The sequence below is a fragment of the Balaenoptera musculus genome, chromosome 7 (assembly GCF_009873245.2).
Source record: "Balaenoptera musculus isolate JJ_BM4_2016_0621 chromosome 7, mBalMus1.pri.v3, whole genome shotgun sequence".
Taxonomy (NCBI): Eukaryota; Metazoa; Chordata; class Mammalia; order Artiodactyla; family Balaenopteridae; genus Balaenoptera; species Balaenoptera musculus.
This window is the reverse complement of record NC_045791.1, coordinates 76,034,901-76,053,325: the sequence shown is the minus strand read 5'-3', so window position 1 is coordinate 76,053,325 and position 18,425 is coordinate 76,034,901. Positions and strand designations below refer to the sequence as shown.

General features: G+C 36.2%; 1 protein-coding gene across 5 annotated transcripts in view; it reads right to left on the bottom strand.

Moving 5' to 3' along the window:
• Positions 1-375: 375 nt before the first annotated feature.
• Positions 376-18,425, bottom strand: part of PLCL1 (phospholipase C like 1 (inactive)) — a 366,361-nt gene continuing 348,311 nt past the window's right edge. For all 5 annotated transcript variants that reach the window (XM_036859028.1, XM_036859025.1, XM_036859026.1 and 2 more), the window contains one exon: positions 376-2,100. In XM_036859028.1, coding sequence (XP_036714923.1) covers positions 1,918-2,100 — 183 coding nt within the window. In that variant the 3' untranslated portion in view covers positions 376-1,917. The remainder of the gene's footprint in view (positions 2,101-18,425) is intronic.

Genomic DNA, 18,425 nt, shown 5'->3' with positions numbered 1-18,425 from the left:
ATTTCTCCACGTGGTACTCAGGGAGGTGAAGAGGTCCATAGGTGAAACCAACCAATTGGCTAATGCAAGGAGGGTTTTGTTTCTGTCTATATCACCTCTTTTTCATCATAAGGGGCTTAGATATCTGCATTCCACTATTCCTTCCACTGTGAAGGGTAAGTATAATGGAGGGTAAAGACACTTTTTCAGCCTATTGTAGTACCACTGGAAACCTACCTTCAAATGAGATCATGTGTCTTCCCAAGCGCCCAGTTTTAAACCTAGGGAGAAATATCATCATATCTGGTCCATGGAAATATCATATCCTGTAAGATATTTTTAATATAGTAACTCATTTTCATTATCGTTCTTTTTTCAATTAATTCACAATAAAAGAGAACAATAAATGTTGTTTCATATCTTTACTCTCTCAGTAATGTGCAACATGAACATAATAGTGTTAAGAAGTCAGAAATAACTTAACACAGTTGCTATAGAAGATGTTTATATTTGCAAAATTTCAGCAATGATCTTCCCTAGGTTCCCCCGAATTAGCATATTTGTTAACCAAATTAATTAAGAAGCTTTTCAAAATAAAAGCAATGTTTTAAATAGATATATTTTCATAACCATAGAACATTTAGTTCTGTTGGAGGTAACAAACATATTACACTCAAGTACTTTCTGAAGATATTAGGGTAAAATGATCTGGATGCAATTATAAATGTACCCTAATTAGTCATTTGCTTCTTTTGTGTGTATGTTTTTCTGTATGCGTTAAAATTATATCATAGATACTTTGTAATTAGTTAGTCCTTAAATCATCACAACGTTATCTGACCCACAGAATTTATATCAGCTCAAGGTGATGATATGATATTGTTTGAACAATGTCTTTAAATTTAAATGTAGTACTCAATTAAATGCAATGAAAGCCAAGACCTCCTAGCTGCCCGTGTCTGTTACAGAAAATGAATGCTAAGATTCCCAGTTAGGAAGAATGAGACCTTCCTATAAATCACAACCTTGAAATTTCATAACTGAATATCGTTGTCACATCAAAATCCTGATTTCAACAGAGTTTTCATGGTGTTTCAGAGTACCACATAAGTGGGTATAAATTCACTTATGATCAGCTTTTCCACTGAAAAGTAAACAACTACAGAAAACTTTCTAAAAATTGATTTTATTTAATAAATATTTTAAAGAGTTCACTAACTGAAGACTTTGCTGATCTTCCCAGAAATTCTGATCAGTTGTTTATCCTTCATTCACTTTTATTTCTACTGTGATTCTTAGGAATTTGTCTAATCTATATTTAATCTATTAAAACATCTATGCATGATAAATTTGGCTTCCTTCAATTATAAGCTGTGTTATGATCTCCAAATTAAATGACAAAGGTAGAGAAGTAAAATTAAACACAGCAACAGGTTGTAGTTAAGTGCTTTTTAGAATTTCAGATTAACAAATTTGTCCCAAAATGATAAAGTAATAACTTACTAAATGAATAATGCAACACAGAATAGATTTTAACAGCATCTCAATCTCTCTCTCTCCTGTCCCCACCTATCTCTCAGTCTTTCTCTTTTGCTCTCTCTCTCTCTCCCTCTCTGTCTCTCTCTCTCTATCTCTCTCTGTCTCTGTCTCTCGCTCGCTCTCTCTCACACACACACACACATACACACACTTCCGCCCACATCCATACGTGAGTGTGTACACACATCTCAGAATTTTAAAACACTGCTACTAAAGGTTTTAACTTAGATAAATTAACTACGTTAAAATACTGACATTGTGAAAATATCTGTTTATGTCCAATACCCAAGAGAGGGCATCTTTTTGTGAACTTCTAAAAAGCTTAAAGAAAGAAAACCAGAAGGAAAAACCAGAGTCCTTGGTAGGAAGGCTGGGTGAAGGTGTGGCTGGCGCTCAGGGTCACAGCTTCCCATTGTCCTCGCTGCTCTCCTTCTCCTCTATGGCCTCCAGGCTGCGCTTGCTCTTGGCCTCGGCACCACTGCTGGGGGCTTTACTAAGGCCACAAGACAAGCACGCCAGCTGGATCTGCTTCATGTTCTCTATAGCTTCATTCTTGGCATTCTTCAACAGATCTCCTTGGCCCTACAAACAGGCAGAAATAGACACCAAAGAAGAATGTTACGGGCCAGGCAGATCCTAAGTGACATCACTCTATATCCTTCATGCTGTTGCTCAGCGAGGAAACAGACTCAGACTGGAGAGCCCACTTTTCCAACATCCTTTTCTTGCATTATTGAGGGTCTTTGCTCTTTAGGTCAAGGACCTCAACCTGAGCCTTCCCCATTTTCTCTGTAGTTGCTGGCAGCCTCTGGAGATTTCCTGTAGGAAGGAACACCATCTGGGGACGCTTCTCTGAACATACCAAGGACAATCAGCCCTTCCATCACCAGGGTTCGAGACTACACACTGCTGTAACTCCTAACCCACCCAGCCCAGCATTCCTAGGCTTGGCAGAAAACAAGGGAAGAAGTTCTTCCTCAAAGAACTGAAAATTAAATCAGCTTCTTAGCGTACGAGAGCTTACAAAGCAAATCTCTGTAAAGTAAATCACACACCCTTATGCTTGGTAAGCTGGTTTTTAGTATATTGGGTCATCGCTGCAGCCTGCCTTTTGATAAGTTCCTAGTTACTCATGTTCTTTTCTATTATCCTAAGGACAATGTTCCCATCTGGCTGATGGAGAGAGGCTCCAGAGGCTTAGTGTGTCAGTCAAAACAAAAAAGCAAACGAGGATCACAGGAAGTCATCAGTTGTCAGTTATATCAGTCTGAGAAAGATCTTTTCCCATTATTTTTTTTCTTGTTTTAGTTCATTGCTATAATGATCAAGTGTATATGCTGACACTGGCCCAAGGGGCTGAAGGAGTAAGTGTGGGGAAGCCAGAACATGTTTCCGTTGTGTACAGATAAAAGAGGAAGGAGTTCCGTCTCTCCCTCCATTCTCACGACAATGCTTGAGAGTGTGACCTTGAAACTGGAGGTTACATGAGCTGCTGGAGAGTTCCTCTACAAAGCAGAGACTTCGAGAAATGGTAAGTCACCTATTTTATGCAAGATACTTCATCATACACTGTTTGATCTCTTTAATTTGATGAAAGCTTTTACCTTAGGGTGTATGAGGACCCTAAAATTAAAAATGCCTTGCATTAAAAATGCCTTGGAATACTTCTTTCTTCAAAATCTGTACAAGCACTTGCCAGTTCTATCTCATGTCATAAAATCCTTCAAACAAGAACCTTTAAATATATGGGATGAATAAGTATAACTTTGCCTAATACTTTTGTTAAGGTGAACTTACCCCCAACCTCAATCATGGACTGGGATTTTAGAAGTAGACTTGGAAGTTGTATAGTTTAGCCTTCTCATGAGGAGAAAAGACGCTGAGCCTGATGAGGTGACGTGACTGACCCAAGGTCACAGCTGGTCAATGACTGAGCTGGGACTAAAGTCCAGGTCTTCTGCCTCTCGGTTCTGTGCCCTGTTCCACACACCACGTTTATAATTTAGGCTAAAACTAGAGACTAGAGAATGAACACTCTTTCAGATAGAGATGGACTTTCTAAGGGAAAAATATGCACGACACAAGCAGGACTTAGGGAGTATAGGCATAATGAGTCCCCTCTGGACGTTAAAAAAAGTCACATCCACTTTGAAAAATGCAATCCTGAAGCGATAATGATAATAATACAACATAGAAAGTGCTCACTCTCTACAGGCATTCTTCTTCATACTTTACAAATGTTCATTATTTGTCACAACATCCCCACAAAATAGGCTCTTTTCTTACTTTAAGTTTACAATGAAAACGGAGGCCCAGAGTGATCCTCCTTCCCGACTCACACAGCTGCTAAGTGGTGGAGCTGGGGTTGAAATAAAGTCCAGCAGTTGGCTCCAGAATCTGTAGTCTTAACCGCTACATAATATGGCAACCCTTCAAGGCAAACTGTGCGCTCTCTACAAAGCACAGTAAAGACTCCCAGTCAGTCATTGTCACCCATGGAAACAACACGGATAAAAAGACAATCATTAACCAGGTGGCACAGTCGGACAGAACTTAGAGATGGGATCTACAGAGTCTACAGGAAGATAACATGCACCAAGATACATTGGCGGAGAGAAAAGTCAGAGTATCTTAGTTTTGCTTTTAGCTCCAACAATTTCCCCCTGGGCCATTTTATCTCCTGTAAAAACTATGAAAATATTCTTCTGTCTTCCTCACAGTTTTAAAGATTACAAAAAATGTTGAAAAGCTATTTGTTGGAAACAAAAATAAACAAATGGGACCTAATGAAACTTCAAAGCTTTTGCACAGCAAAGGAAACCATAAACAAGATGAAAAGACAACCCTCAGAATGGGAGAAATATTTGCAAATGAAGCAACTGACAAAGGATTAATCTCCAAAATTTACAAGCATCCCATGCAGCTCAATATCCAAAAAACAAACAACCCAATCCAACAACGGGCAGAAGACCTAAATAGACATTTCTCCAAAGAAGATATACAGATTACCAACAAACACATGAAAGAATGCTCAACATCATTAATCATTAGAGAAATGCAAATCAAAACTACAATGCGATATCATCTCACACTGGTCAGAATGGCCATCACCAAAAAATCTACAAACAATAAATGCTGGAGAGGGTGTGGAGAAAAGGGAACCCTCTTGCCCTGTTGGTGGGAATGTAAATTGATACAACCACTATGGAGAACAGTATGGAGGTTCCTTAAAAAACTAAAAATAGAACTACCATACGACCCAGCAATCCCACTACTGGGCATATACCCTGAGAAAACCATAATTCAAAAAGAGTCATGTACCAAAATATTCATTGCAGCTCTATTTACAATAGCCAGGACATGGAAGCCACCTAAGTGTCCATCAACAGATGAATGGTTAAAGAAGATATGGCACATATATACAATGGAATATTACTCAGCCATAAAAAGAAATGAAATTGAGTTATTTGTAGTGAGGTGGATGGAGTTAGAGTCTGTCATACAGAGTGAAGTAAGTCAGAAAGAGAAAAACAAATACCATATGCTAAAACATATATATGGAATCTAAAAAAAAAAAAAAATTGTCTTGAAGAACCTAGGGGCAGGACGGGAATAAAGACACAGACCTACTAGAGAATGGACTTGAGGATATGGGGAGGGGGAAGGGTAAGCTGGGACAAAGTGAGAGAGTGGCATGGACATAGATACACTACCAAATATAAAATAGATAGCTAGTGGGAAGCAGCCGCATAGCACAGGGAGATCAGCTCAGTGGTTTGTGACCACCTAGAGGGGTGGGATAGGGAGGGTGGGAGGAAGGGAGACGCAAGAGGGAAGAGGTATGGGGACATATGTATATGTATAGCTGATTCACTTTGTTATAAAGCAGAAACTAACACACCATTGTAAAGCAATTATACTCCAATAAAGATGTTTAAAAATAAAAAAGAAAGAAAAGCTATCTGTGATTTAAATAATCACAAGTAAACTATGCTATAAGGTGATATGAAAAGCAATTAACATACTCTATTACTAAAACAAATATCTTGATAGTGTGCATATTTTAACATACATTTTACTAACCTGTTTAAAATGCATCTACAAGAGTCTGTTTTTACAGAGATATGTATATTGCTACTGCTTTTACAAACGTAAAGATTCCTTTAAAAAAACTGTATTAATAAACAGATTATACCCACACTCATTTTCAGAGTATTACTTTTAAATCCTCCCTTTTCTTTTAGTGTTAAAGTTTTCATCAGGCATTTTTAAAGCATAAAAAAAGCAAAATTGGCATCTTCCCTAATTGCAAGAGAGGAGTAAAACATGCAAAAATATCAGGCTTGATACTACTAATGAATAATGCTCTCACGTCACTTTTCCTGCAGCAGGTTATAAAACATATCTAATTAATCAGCCAGAATGTCATCTCATCGGTTCTGAGAGGTGGGATCCAGGCCTAAATGCCAGACTGTGTCAGTTCTGGTAAATAGAAGTCAGTCTCTCTAGAAAAGAAAGGCCAATTGGAGAAGACAGTTTGTGCCAGTGCACAAAAACACAAGGACATCATCTCCTGATAACCAGGAGACAACACGCCCTGGCTGTACGATACAGGCAGAAGAAAATTGGAAAAGAAATTAAGCTATTAACTAACAGAAGAAGAAAAAATGAAAGACTAAATTATGAAGAGTTTCCATTGAAACACTGATGTAAAAATGTTGTTTTCAATTTTTTTTTTAAGAAGGAGGCATAGAGGTCATCTTTCTGTTCTGTGGTTAAACTCCTTGAGTCTTCTCGATTAAGTTAGCAGAAGCAGAAAAGACTCATTCTAGGCAAAATTGTAAAGGGGGTGAAGTTTATTGTTAACAACCCCATCTTGGCATTCGTTTTCAGGGCTGACTTTTTCCCACCATGCGTGCAGTGATTTCCGCTGACCAACTAGCATTCCTCTCTCTACTCTGTTACACTCCCTCTCAGACTCCTCCTAACTAGCCAGCTTATACCACATCTCCTCCCTCAAAACACCTCTGTCCTGTGTATCATTTCCCACAAGACATATTAGGTACTCAGATCAGCTAGGCCGCTTAAAAGTATTGGTGTGTAGTCTGCATTTAAGGAGTAATATAACAGGGCATTTCTAAAGAATATGCTCAGAAATTCTCCTCAAGCAGAGGTCTTGGGAGAGAGGCAGAAAGGAGAGAAGCCCAAGAGAATTCATTTTACTTGGTGGTATATAAATTGTAACATCTCCTGGGAAAATAAATCTGGGATTGTTATGGCCTGGAATGTAAAATTAATGGACAATTTGACCACTGAATACCCAACTTGAAAGAAATGTCAAGCTGTTGCCAACATTTCAATATACTAGCAATCTCATGGGAATTTTTAGTTTCTCTCCTCTGGTACTAGGGATACTTCAGGGGGAAAAAAATGAGAAGGACTGCTTTAATCCAAAGAAAAGTAAGAGTAATAGAGGGCACCTCAGGCAGACTTATGCTGATGGGACAACAGGACTATCAAAAGTCTCAACAGCAATGACTACCAGTTCAGCCTCCACAGTTATTTGACTTCCAAATGTCATACTCCATGGAAATCTCAACACATTTAAAAAGTAACACTTGGAATCATAGGAAACCATAGAGAGATCACTACAGAGATTTTTGAACCTAAAAATTAGTAATGATTAATGAATTTTTTTAAAAAGAGACATTAAACACTCATAACCAAATCCTTCCAATGTCACTAAACTGCAATTAAAATAAATCATCTAGAAATCAAGAAATATCTGATGCAATTAGATTGTAAATGGGACTGATATACTACCATACCACCACAATTTTTATTACTACTAATAAATTATTACTGACAATAAAATGCTATCACAACACTAAACAGAGGCTAACACTTTGAACACTTAATATACTAAATGTAAACCAATTTGCACATATTATCTCATTATATCAAAACCATAAAAGAGGCTAGATTTCTAAATGTGAGTTATCTATTAGTTATATATTTGTAAGTTATTTAATAACTATATTTTATAATCTATCAAAAGACATGTAGAATTTGTGTTATTCCTGTTCTTCCCAAGAAATGCAGTTTCCTTCTATTGTTTGAAAATAGTTTTGGCTACAATCTGGCAGAGTAACTTACAAAAGACATCGACATCCATGGTTCTTAAAATACCCATTTTTCCCATGAACTGCCCTATCCCTTGTGATATTGGTGCACGAAAGAGTGGTCAAACATCATAACTAGTGTCCTTGTCATGTGTGAAGGAAATGTGTGGGTTGTCTCAGAGCACACCACAAATATTTAAAGCAGTTAATTGAGACTCTGGGAATGGAGAGGCCCTCACATATACACAACTACGCATATAAACAAATGCAGCTCTGTCACCGGGCAGGCGTGGATGGGTATTTTTTCAGCACACACTCAACGGCTGACTGATTCCCCTGAAATTCTTCCCATATGATCATCCACACCCACAGCTAGAGCCACCCCTTGATAATACTGCAACAAAAGTCCGCCACAGACAGCATGGTGGTATTAGCACCTCTTTATTTGTTCCAGCTCCATTTGGTGGACATGACCATGTTGTGGTGGGCTGTGTACTATCACTGTATTAACAGTTCAAAAAGCATGCTTTTGGGGAATCTCTGTATTAACTAAAGGGGGTAAATGTTTTGCTCAAAAGAGGTAGAAACAACTATTACAATGTCCTTCATTTAAGAAATTAAAATAGCAAATCAAAAATGTGTTGATGTCATGACAGATGCATTTCTCTTGATGTTACATTACTGGAATATTGGGTAAAACTATGCAAAGATGGCCTGGGATTCTTGCTCTCCAGAATGAAAGCCTAGTTTTGTAGGGAATGTATACAACATGTTAGCAAGAGTTACAGGCATAAAGATGCAGCCATTAGGGAAATTATGTACAAAATACCTCAATTGCACAAAAATAGAAGTTTTCATTGCATAAAGTTATTAAAGCTCAGATTTATTAGTTTTCAAGACCTTGTCCACCAAATATTTCAACTGCATTCTACTCGCCACTTAAGAAGTTGAATTTTTACTCTATGAACATTCAAGAAATATGGATGAATAATTGTAGAGCAGTTTTGGTCTAAGAGTATTGACTTATTGGAGCTTTTTATGTTACTCTTCTCCTGAAACTCTGAACTCAAAACAAAGGAAAAAACACTACTTTTCAAATCTTTATCACATAATGCAATTAAACTATTTCATTTTTATAGGAACAAAAAGTGAATTACATTGGACATGTTTACCTGAGCCATTAGATTTTATACCCTTTATAAAGTTGTTTTTTAAATTAGTTTTATGACTGATACATTTTAGTATTGGTCAGAAACTCCAATTAATCAGATATCTCTGAAGATTATGGAAAGAGAACATAAGTAAATATTTTTAGTATCTGAGAATCTAGATCTGAAGGAAGAATAATTTACAAAATGTAGAAGATACTTCAAAGAAATTTTAAGAATAATTCAATGCCAACAAGACCACAGAACATTACAGAATAAAGCAGAATGACATGTTTAATAAGCACAGCCATACAAAAGGCTCTAAAAAAATATGAAGTCATACTCTATTAAAATTCAACATAATGAAAATTATATTTGAAAGTTAAATTTGAAAGCATATGTTTTAAGACCTGACAAATAAGATTTTCTTTTTCCACAAGTCTTTCTCAAATAACATCCTGCTTTGTTACAATACCTTTCTCATCAGGAAATCTTGACTGACTTGAGTGTTGAAGGAATGAAGGATCCTATTTACTTCAAAATGGTAATTAACTGCATCTTAAGCAGAAAGCCTTTGTACTAACCATGTTTTTTAAAAATAGTTTTTAATATAGAGGAGACCATTATTGTGTCCTTGTGTGTGTGTGTGTGTGTGTGTGTGTGTATATATATAATACTATATGTAAATAAAGTAGTTTAATAGTATTTAAATACTAATCACTAATAATAATATAATTGCATCACTTTAACAGAATGAAATATAAAAATTGTATGATCATTTCAGTAGTTGCATAAAAAGCACTTGACAAAATTCAACATCTTTTTATGATAAAAACTCTCAACAAAGTGAGTATATAAGGAATGTACCCCAACATAAAAAAGGACATATATGACAAGCCCACAGGTAACACCACACTCGACAGTGAAAGGTTGAAAGCTTTTCCTCTAAGATCAGGAACAAGACAAGAGTGCCATAAGAGTGCCCACTCTCACTATTTCTATTCAGCATAGTACTGGAAGTCCTAGCCAGAGGAACTAGGCAAGAAAAATAAATAAAAGATATCCAAACTGGAAAGGAAGAAGTAAAATGACGATCCGATCTTATATATAGAAAACCCTAAAGACTCTATCAAAAAAAACCTGTTAGATTTAATAAATGAACTCAGTAAAGTTGCAGGATAAAACATCAACATACAAAAAAATCAGTTGTGTTTCTATACACTAACAACAAACTATCAGAAAAAGAAATAAATAAAACAATCCCATTTACATTAGCACCAAAAATAATAAAATACTTAGGAATAAATTTAACATAGGAGGTGAGAGATCTGTACACTGAAAATTACAAGGCACTGATGAAAGAAATTAAACACAAATAAACGGGAAGATATCCCATGTTCATGGATCAGAAGAATTAATATTATTAAGATGTTCATACTACCCAAAGCCATCCATAGATTCAGTGCAATCCCTATCAAAACTCTAATGGCATTTTTCACAAGAAAAGAAAAACAATCCTAAAATTAGTATGGAACAACAAAAGACCCCAGATTGCCAAAGCAAGCCTGAGAGAGAAGAAAAAAGTTGGAGGCATCATACATCCTGATTTCAAACTATATTACAAAGCTAATCAAAACAGTATGGTACTGGCATAAAAACAAACATATAGACCAATGGAACAAAATTGAGAGTCTAGAAATAAACACATACATATATGGTCAACTAATATTTGACAAGGGAGCCAAGAATATTCAATGGGGAAAAGATAGTCTTTTCAATAAACGGTGCTAGGAAAACTGGGTATTCACATACAAAAGAATAAATTGCAGCCTTATATTACACCATTCACAAAAATTAACTCAAAATGGATTAAAAACTTAAATGTAAGACCTGAAATCATAAAATTACTAGCAAAAAAATAGGAAAAAAAACTTGACGTTGATCTTGGCAATGATTTTTTTAATATAACACCAAAAGCACAAGCAAAAAAAAAGCAAAAATAAACAAGTGGGACTACAGCAAACTAAAAAGCTTCTTCACAGCAAAAGAAACAAACAAGAAGATGAAAAGGCAACCTATGGAATTGGAGAAAATATATGCAAACCGTATATCTGATAAGAGGTTAATATCTAAAATACATAAGGAACTCAATATGCATGTAATAACTCAAAATATATAACAACTCAATAGCAAAAAACAATCTGACTAAAAAATTGGCAAAGATATGAATAGACATTTTTCCAAAGAAGATATACAAATGGACAACAGGTACATGAAAATGTGCTCAATATCAACATCAAAACCACAATGAAATATCACCTCACCCCTGTTAGAATGGGTTTTATCACAAAGACAAGAGGTAATAAGCATTGGCAAGGATGTGGAGAAAAGGGAACACTTGCACATTGTCGGTGGGAATGTAAATTGGTACGGTCATACACAAAAACAGTGTGGAGGTTCCCCAAAAAATTAAAAATAGAACTACTATATGATCCAGCAATTCCATTTCTGGGAATATATCCAAAGGAAATGAAATTAGGATCTCAAAGAGAGACCTGCACCCCCATGTTTAATGCAGCATTATTTACAATAGCCAAAACATGGAAATAATCTTAGTGTCCATCAAACTAATGAATGGATAAAGAAGATGTAATATATATATGGAGATTATATATATATTTATATGTGTGTGTGTGTGTGTGTGTGTGTGTAAAATGGAATATTATTCAGCCATGAGAAAGAAGTTAATCCTACCATTTTCAACAACATAGATAAATTTTGAGGGCATTATACTAAGTGAGATAAGCACACAGAGAAAGACTATATGTGGAATCTCAAAAAACCAAATTAATAGAAACACAGAGTAGATTGGTAGTTGCCAGGGGCTAGGGGGTTGGGGGAAATGGGTGAAGGTGGTAAATGGGTACAAGCTTCCAGTAACAAGATGAATAAGTTCTGGAGATCTAATATACAGCATGGTGACTACAGTTAACAATACTGTTTTGTATACTTGAAAGTTGCTAAGAGAGTAGATCTTAAAAGTTCTCACCATTAAAAAAAACGTAACTACGTGAGGTAATGGATTTGTTCACTAGCCTTATTGCGGTAACCATCTCATAATATATACATATATCAAATCATCACCTTGTACACCTTAAATTTACATAATGTTATATGTCAATTATATCTCAATAAAGCTGAAAAAATAATAATATAATAATAATCCAAAATTAATAATAATCAAGTAACAACAGTGCTGATGACAGGTAGTATTGATGGGTAACACCTGCATTCATCAATAAAACCTATTGCATTGAGATGCTTTTGTTGACCAGATCATATAAAGAAATATGGAATTTAATGTCTCCAATTCCCACTTATTGTCCCTATTGTATCCTGTTCTAAGCTATGTATATATGAACTGCTTTCTCCCTTTGATTTAGGAACACTGGTGGTCTTTGTTAGCTATCAGTTAGGACTTGGGCCTTCATTTTTGCCTTATTCATCTATCAATCCATCAAGCAAATATTTATTAAACATCTACCATATGCCAGACTTTGTCTTCACCTGTGGTTGTCACCCTATCAAAACCAAGATCCTTTAAAACAAATATTTTGTAAGGCTTCCTTTATTATTCTAAAATGAAAGTCATAAATAATATAACCTAGTTATATACATTATTAAAAATTAAGTAAATGTAGTATCTTAGCTATAATGTAAGGAGAAATAAGGATGGTCATTTAAAATAAAATAATATGTATTTCAATATGTAAATGCCCAGGCAGGCACACAAGAAACCATAATGAAGTAGACAAATGCCGGTACTTACTTAATATGAATTCATTTAAATTTAAAAGAGAGATAAGATCAGATGCCTTTCCACACACACAAGATACAGGAAAATGACAATGCAGATGTACCACAAAGACACTAGTATAAAAATAAATAATGGCAACTGTCCAGACTTATTTACATACAATAAAAGAAGGAAGGAAATAACCTTAACTAAGATAGGGATAATATGTCAAGACGAGTACAGAGTCTCACCATGGAGAAAAAGTCTGATAATCCCACAAGTGAGGAAGTAAATAAAGTCCATACACCCCACTAAATTTTCCAAATCTTCAAAAGTACCTCAAAGGACATTTTCCTTGTAGTTGACAATATCAGCTTCTACTTCGCAGGATACTGTGGGATGCTTATCATGGATTATCAATAATAAAGTATCATATTAAAATGAATATCTCACTTCAGTTTGTTCCAGTATTACTGTATAGAAATTATACAATCAGGTGGACAGAGTGCCCAGAGCAAATACATTATTCAATAATTTGGAAATAATGTCTTTATTCATTTAGGCTTCCCTCTCAGTAACTACCTTTTCCTCATGTACTGGGCCTTTCACATAACTTCTTGTTAAATAAACATCATTTACAAAAGTACTCTGATTTGTATTTTATAGGGTGTAGTCAAGCAGGACTTGAGAAAGTCTTGCAGGACATAGGGCAGCTCTTCATTATGTTGCACCGTCCTGCACAGTGCGGGACAGCCAGCATTCCTGGCCACTCCCACTAAATGGCAGGAGAATCCCCCGCAGTCACGTCTACAATGTTCCAAAACACCCTCTAGGGGTCAGTACTGTGCCCATTAAGAACCGTCAGGCTAGACTCTGGGGATACCACGGTGAGCACAGATCCCCTCCTGCCCACATAAAACTTAAGTCTAGTGAGGGACACAGGCAAAAATCAAAAAAATCACAAAAAGAAAGTTATGTCTAATTGCAAGTTGTGCTGTGTGCTTAAAGGAAAGGAATGTGATGCGGTGAGAATGGGTATTCTAGGGGATCAGTCAAGGCTTCCTCATAAAAGCGACAACTGAACAACAATTTGAAAGATGGAGAGGCTTCTTCACCTTACAATCAGTGAAATACGATGTAAGGATCTTCTGATGCTCACCTTGAGTCCTCAATCCTTCTACAGTATTACAGATACAGATATAGAGAGTATGGGAGAGTGTTCTGGAAGGATACTGCCTCTATGACACAGTACCAAAATAGTCTAATATATCCCACTTTTCCTCATATTTTATTTACTTAGAATTTACTTTGTTTCCTTGAAATTTATGCTTGGGAAAAACCACTGAAAGTGGAAAATACTCAATAAAGTTTAATTTAATGACAGTATCATTTTGTTCTGCTAAGTAAGAGTTCTTAGTAATTATTTCAAATTTTTGAAGTACAGCTATAATGTTTTCATAAATATATAGATGAAGAAATGGACTCAAGATAGCTAAATAAATATATTGCCCAAGTTCACACAGAAAATAAGTGTGAAGGAAATAACTAGTAATGCCTGCTTCCCAGACCAACAGATGCTTTTTCTTCAGTGCATTATTTTTCTTTGTGTTTAGGTGCATTACATGCTGTGTTGCTCATGTCATATAATAGGTCTTAGAAATGTAGAGAAGAAAAAAATAGCTTAAGACTTATTTGGTTTTAAAAAGAAAAATGCTTTGATAGACCCTCACGAATGCTTTGATAGACCCTCAAAAATGCTTTGATAGACTCACATAAATACTACTTTTGTGCTCATACTTTGATGTCTGACCTTTGCTTTCAATATGGGTACATAGTTTGGAATAATTTAATAATTTTAATCTGAGCCAAATTTTCAGAAAACTGCAATACAAAAGCAATGGTAGAAGATTCATGAGTAGCGAAAGTGTGGAGAAGATGACTGGTTTTCATTTTAAAGACCTCATCATAAGCACTAATAGGTCAGGTCCAAAAAAGAAGATTATAAATGAATCAATCCATTACAAGTACCAGCTGAACATTTTTCTTTTTTTGGAGTATAATTGCTTTACAATAGTGTGTTAGTTTCTGCTGTACAATGAAGTGAATCTGCTATACGTATACATATATCCCCTCCCTCTTGGACCTCCCTTCCACCCCGTCCCCTATCCCACCCCTCTAGGTCGTCACAGAGCACCAAGCTGAGCTCCTTGTGCTATACAGCAGGTTCCCACTAGCTATCTATTTTACACATGGTAGCGTATTTATGTCAAACCTTTTTGAAGAATGCTACAACGTAAAAACTCATCAGTTAGTTCTCAGATCCCCAGGATACTGATTCTCCTTGCAGTACTCATGAACCCTAAAAGTCACCCACATAAGATGGCTGCCCAGGATGGTACACACGAGTTGAGAGCAGAACCAGAATTCCAGGAGTGATGAAGGAATATATCTGACTCTAAGGATTCCACATTTCTGTCATATAATAACAATTTGGCCTAGAGGCTTTAAACCATAACCATACTGCTATTCTACAGGTGAACATATAGTATGACCTGCACAATCAGACTACTTGGGTTCAAATCCACCAAGTGTTAGCTTTTTGACCTTGGGCAAGGTCATTCGATGCCTCAGTTTCCTCACCTATAAAATGGCTATGATAACTGTACCCATCTCTAGGTTTAAAAGCAAGATTAAGAGAGATAATACATGTGAATCATTTAGAATAATGCCTGGCATACATGGCAAACTCTAATGATTATTAGCTATTACTATTATTTTATAAACAGAAAATTTAAAGCTTTCAGTAAATGCAATGTTTCACTATCAGTAACATTATATATATATATCAGTAATGATATAGATGTCTACTGTATTTTACCTTCTAAATTGTGAGGAAACATAAGCACTTTGAAGCTTAAAAAAGACAAGTTGGTAAAGTCAGGGGGAATAAACCATTACTGAGAATAAAATTCAGGATTGATCACCCATTAGCCCTCTGAAAAATCTCATAATGTTTAAAATAAAAACAGTAACAATTGCATTGATGTGGGAACTTTCCTTGGAAAACCCCAGAACGTGTAATCTTCCCCCCTCCAAAAGTCTATTTTCTTATTTGTAATTTAGAAGTTACAACACTGTTCAGTGTAAAACACAGAAGCATTGCTCACTATTGGAATAAAAAGTTTTAAACAGCTGTTTTATTTAAGCCAGATGAGAAATTAAAAATGAACTGAAATCATCTGTCACCAAAAGAAATTAATGACAAACATTATCTTTTGTGACAGGACTGTTATATTTCTGAAGATACCATATGATAGATTTCTGCCAGGGTACTCTGTTTAAGAAGCCGTCTATCTGCTTTGGGCAAATCACTGTAAGCCTAATCCATTTACAGAAAATGTCAACAAAATTGCCTCAACACCAGTGAGCTGAATAATAGAAAACCCTGAGCTAAATTTTAAAAATATGATTCAACTGCAGAAAGCTTTATGAATTTAGGTGTGTGTGGTGATACTGGTATCCTGAGAATTCTCTTGCAGGCATTTTGACAAAAGAGCCATTCAATAAAACAATAAGTCACTGCCTGTTGATTTCCCTGCCCTCTGCTCTTTCCTTCCCATTACTGTGATCATCTGCCTCTATGTCAACAGATCTAATAAGAAAGGACAGAAGAGTGATATCAACCTTTAGCAAGGTGACAAAGGTAATTAATTGCACTTCAGATGAAACTTTGGTAGTAGACGGTCATCATCACAAAAAAAATATTGTTTAAAAGTTCTAGCATCTCAAAGTAACTTTCCTTGTGTAATGAATGACCCTGAAATCCAACTTCATACAACTATCTTGAGTGCCACAAGCCACACGCAGAACAAGCTTCTATAAAAACCTCTGCTTCACCAACTCGTGCTATTTCCATTTCAAAAAGATTATTTACAATGGCTTGAAGGATGTAGGATGCCTCAAACCCCGGAGCAGACAAAGGCTATAGAGATAGTTACTAATATTAGAAGGATATTTTTAAAAATCCATTCTGGAATTTACTTGGTAAGGTTTCACTTTAAGAAATTACTGATTGCATTGCTTAAATTATTGGCTACTTGATTCACCCAAAAAATAAATCTGCAAAAATGCCAGAATAAGAGTGTAGATGCAATAACAAAGGTCCAACATCAGGGTGAACTGATCACAAAATGGCTTCAGCTGCTTAACGGCCGCAGCGCTGAGACTTTCAGTAAGCAAGTGGTTTCTTGTGACATCTGGCCCTGTGTTGCACAACTCCAGGGGCTCCTTTCACACTGTCTTCTATGTGCATAGCATTCCCTGCAGCCCAATGACAGACGTACTGCATCTGGTCTAGACATGTCCTTTCACCAAGGACATTTATTCTTTATTCTCTGCCAAATCATAATGCTTTTAAAAAGACTGAAACTGTCCCCTTTAGGACTGCCTCATGGCATGTGCAGAACTAGCCTACCCAGTGGCTCTATAGGCACCCATTTACACTGGCGTGACTTCTAGTTTCAGTGTCGCTTGCAATGGCCAAATAGCTATTAGCAAGACATTGTCAAAGGGGCAACTGCCTTGTACTCTCCACCTATTTTTTTTTTTTTTTTAATGAGGGTAAGGCAGCTATTAAATGAAATGTGCTACTTTTATTAACAGTTAAATCAAGCAGCAGCCAACTCAGCTCCCTCCACAGTGACTGTTTAGAGATTTAGTCATTAATGAGGTACTCACTGTTGGTGGCCCAAATCCAGTAGGGCATTTGGTTAAAGACTAGACTACTGTTACTCCAAGGAAATGTCAAGACCTGCTTTCTCTAATGTGAGACTTGCTCAAATTTCAGATCTCAAACTCAAGCCATCCACAACACCAAACTATTAGCCACACATTTTCCTCATGCTTTATATGTTTGTTTTTAGAATTATGCTGCTCAGAAGTTAAAATAATAGCATCCAAATTTCCATATTGTGTCATGTTGGCTTAATCAACTTATCTACTGCTATCCATCTGTCTGTGTATACATCATCTTGAATACCTCAGTAGGCGTATCATGAAAATAAGGACATTCTAAGTAACCACTCTACTATCATTGCCCCCAACAAAGTCGGCATTCATTCAGTAATCTCATCTGACTGCGGTGCATGTTAAATTGCTTAAATGTCCCAAAACAACTTTTACAGCTTTTTTAAAAGTCCAGAATCCATTCGAGTTTCACACGTTCCTAGCATCTTTGAAAATAATGATCCAGCTATGTGAGTTAGAGCAAAAGCACGAGTGACAGGTGAGTGCACACGGAAACTCAACAGCAAGTTCACAGCAATAAGTATCACTTCCTTGAAAGACATACATTTATTACCTCAGCTTCACTCCTGTACACTTAGTGGATTACGTACCACTAAATCATCACATACACTTGTCAAAACATTTCTTCTGAATGTCAAATACCATCACTCTTATATTCTTATTTTTAAATCAACTTTATAAATATATACGCCTGGAAAAACTCACCATACATTCACCAAACCCATTCAATTTTGTGAATGTCATGCTGCTCTTCCTAGGCAGGCCTCAGATTTCTTTCCAGAATAGATGACTGTGAAAATCAGACTCTCAGAAACTTCAATTCCAATATTTCAGTAGCTGGTATTTTTTTAGGCCTTAGCTATGCAAACCAAAAAACTCCACATTTTTAGAGGAACTCTGAATTATCCCCATGTAAAAGATCCAGAACACCATTTGCCAAGCCTTGCATGACCCTGTCCAAGTCCACAGACCCCTGCTAAAGAAAACAGTGTCAGGCTGACCTTGAGCTGGGATGGCTTTGCTCTGTGCTTTAAA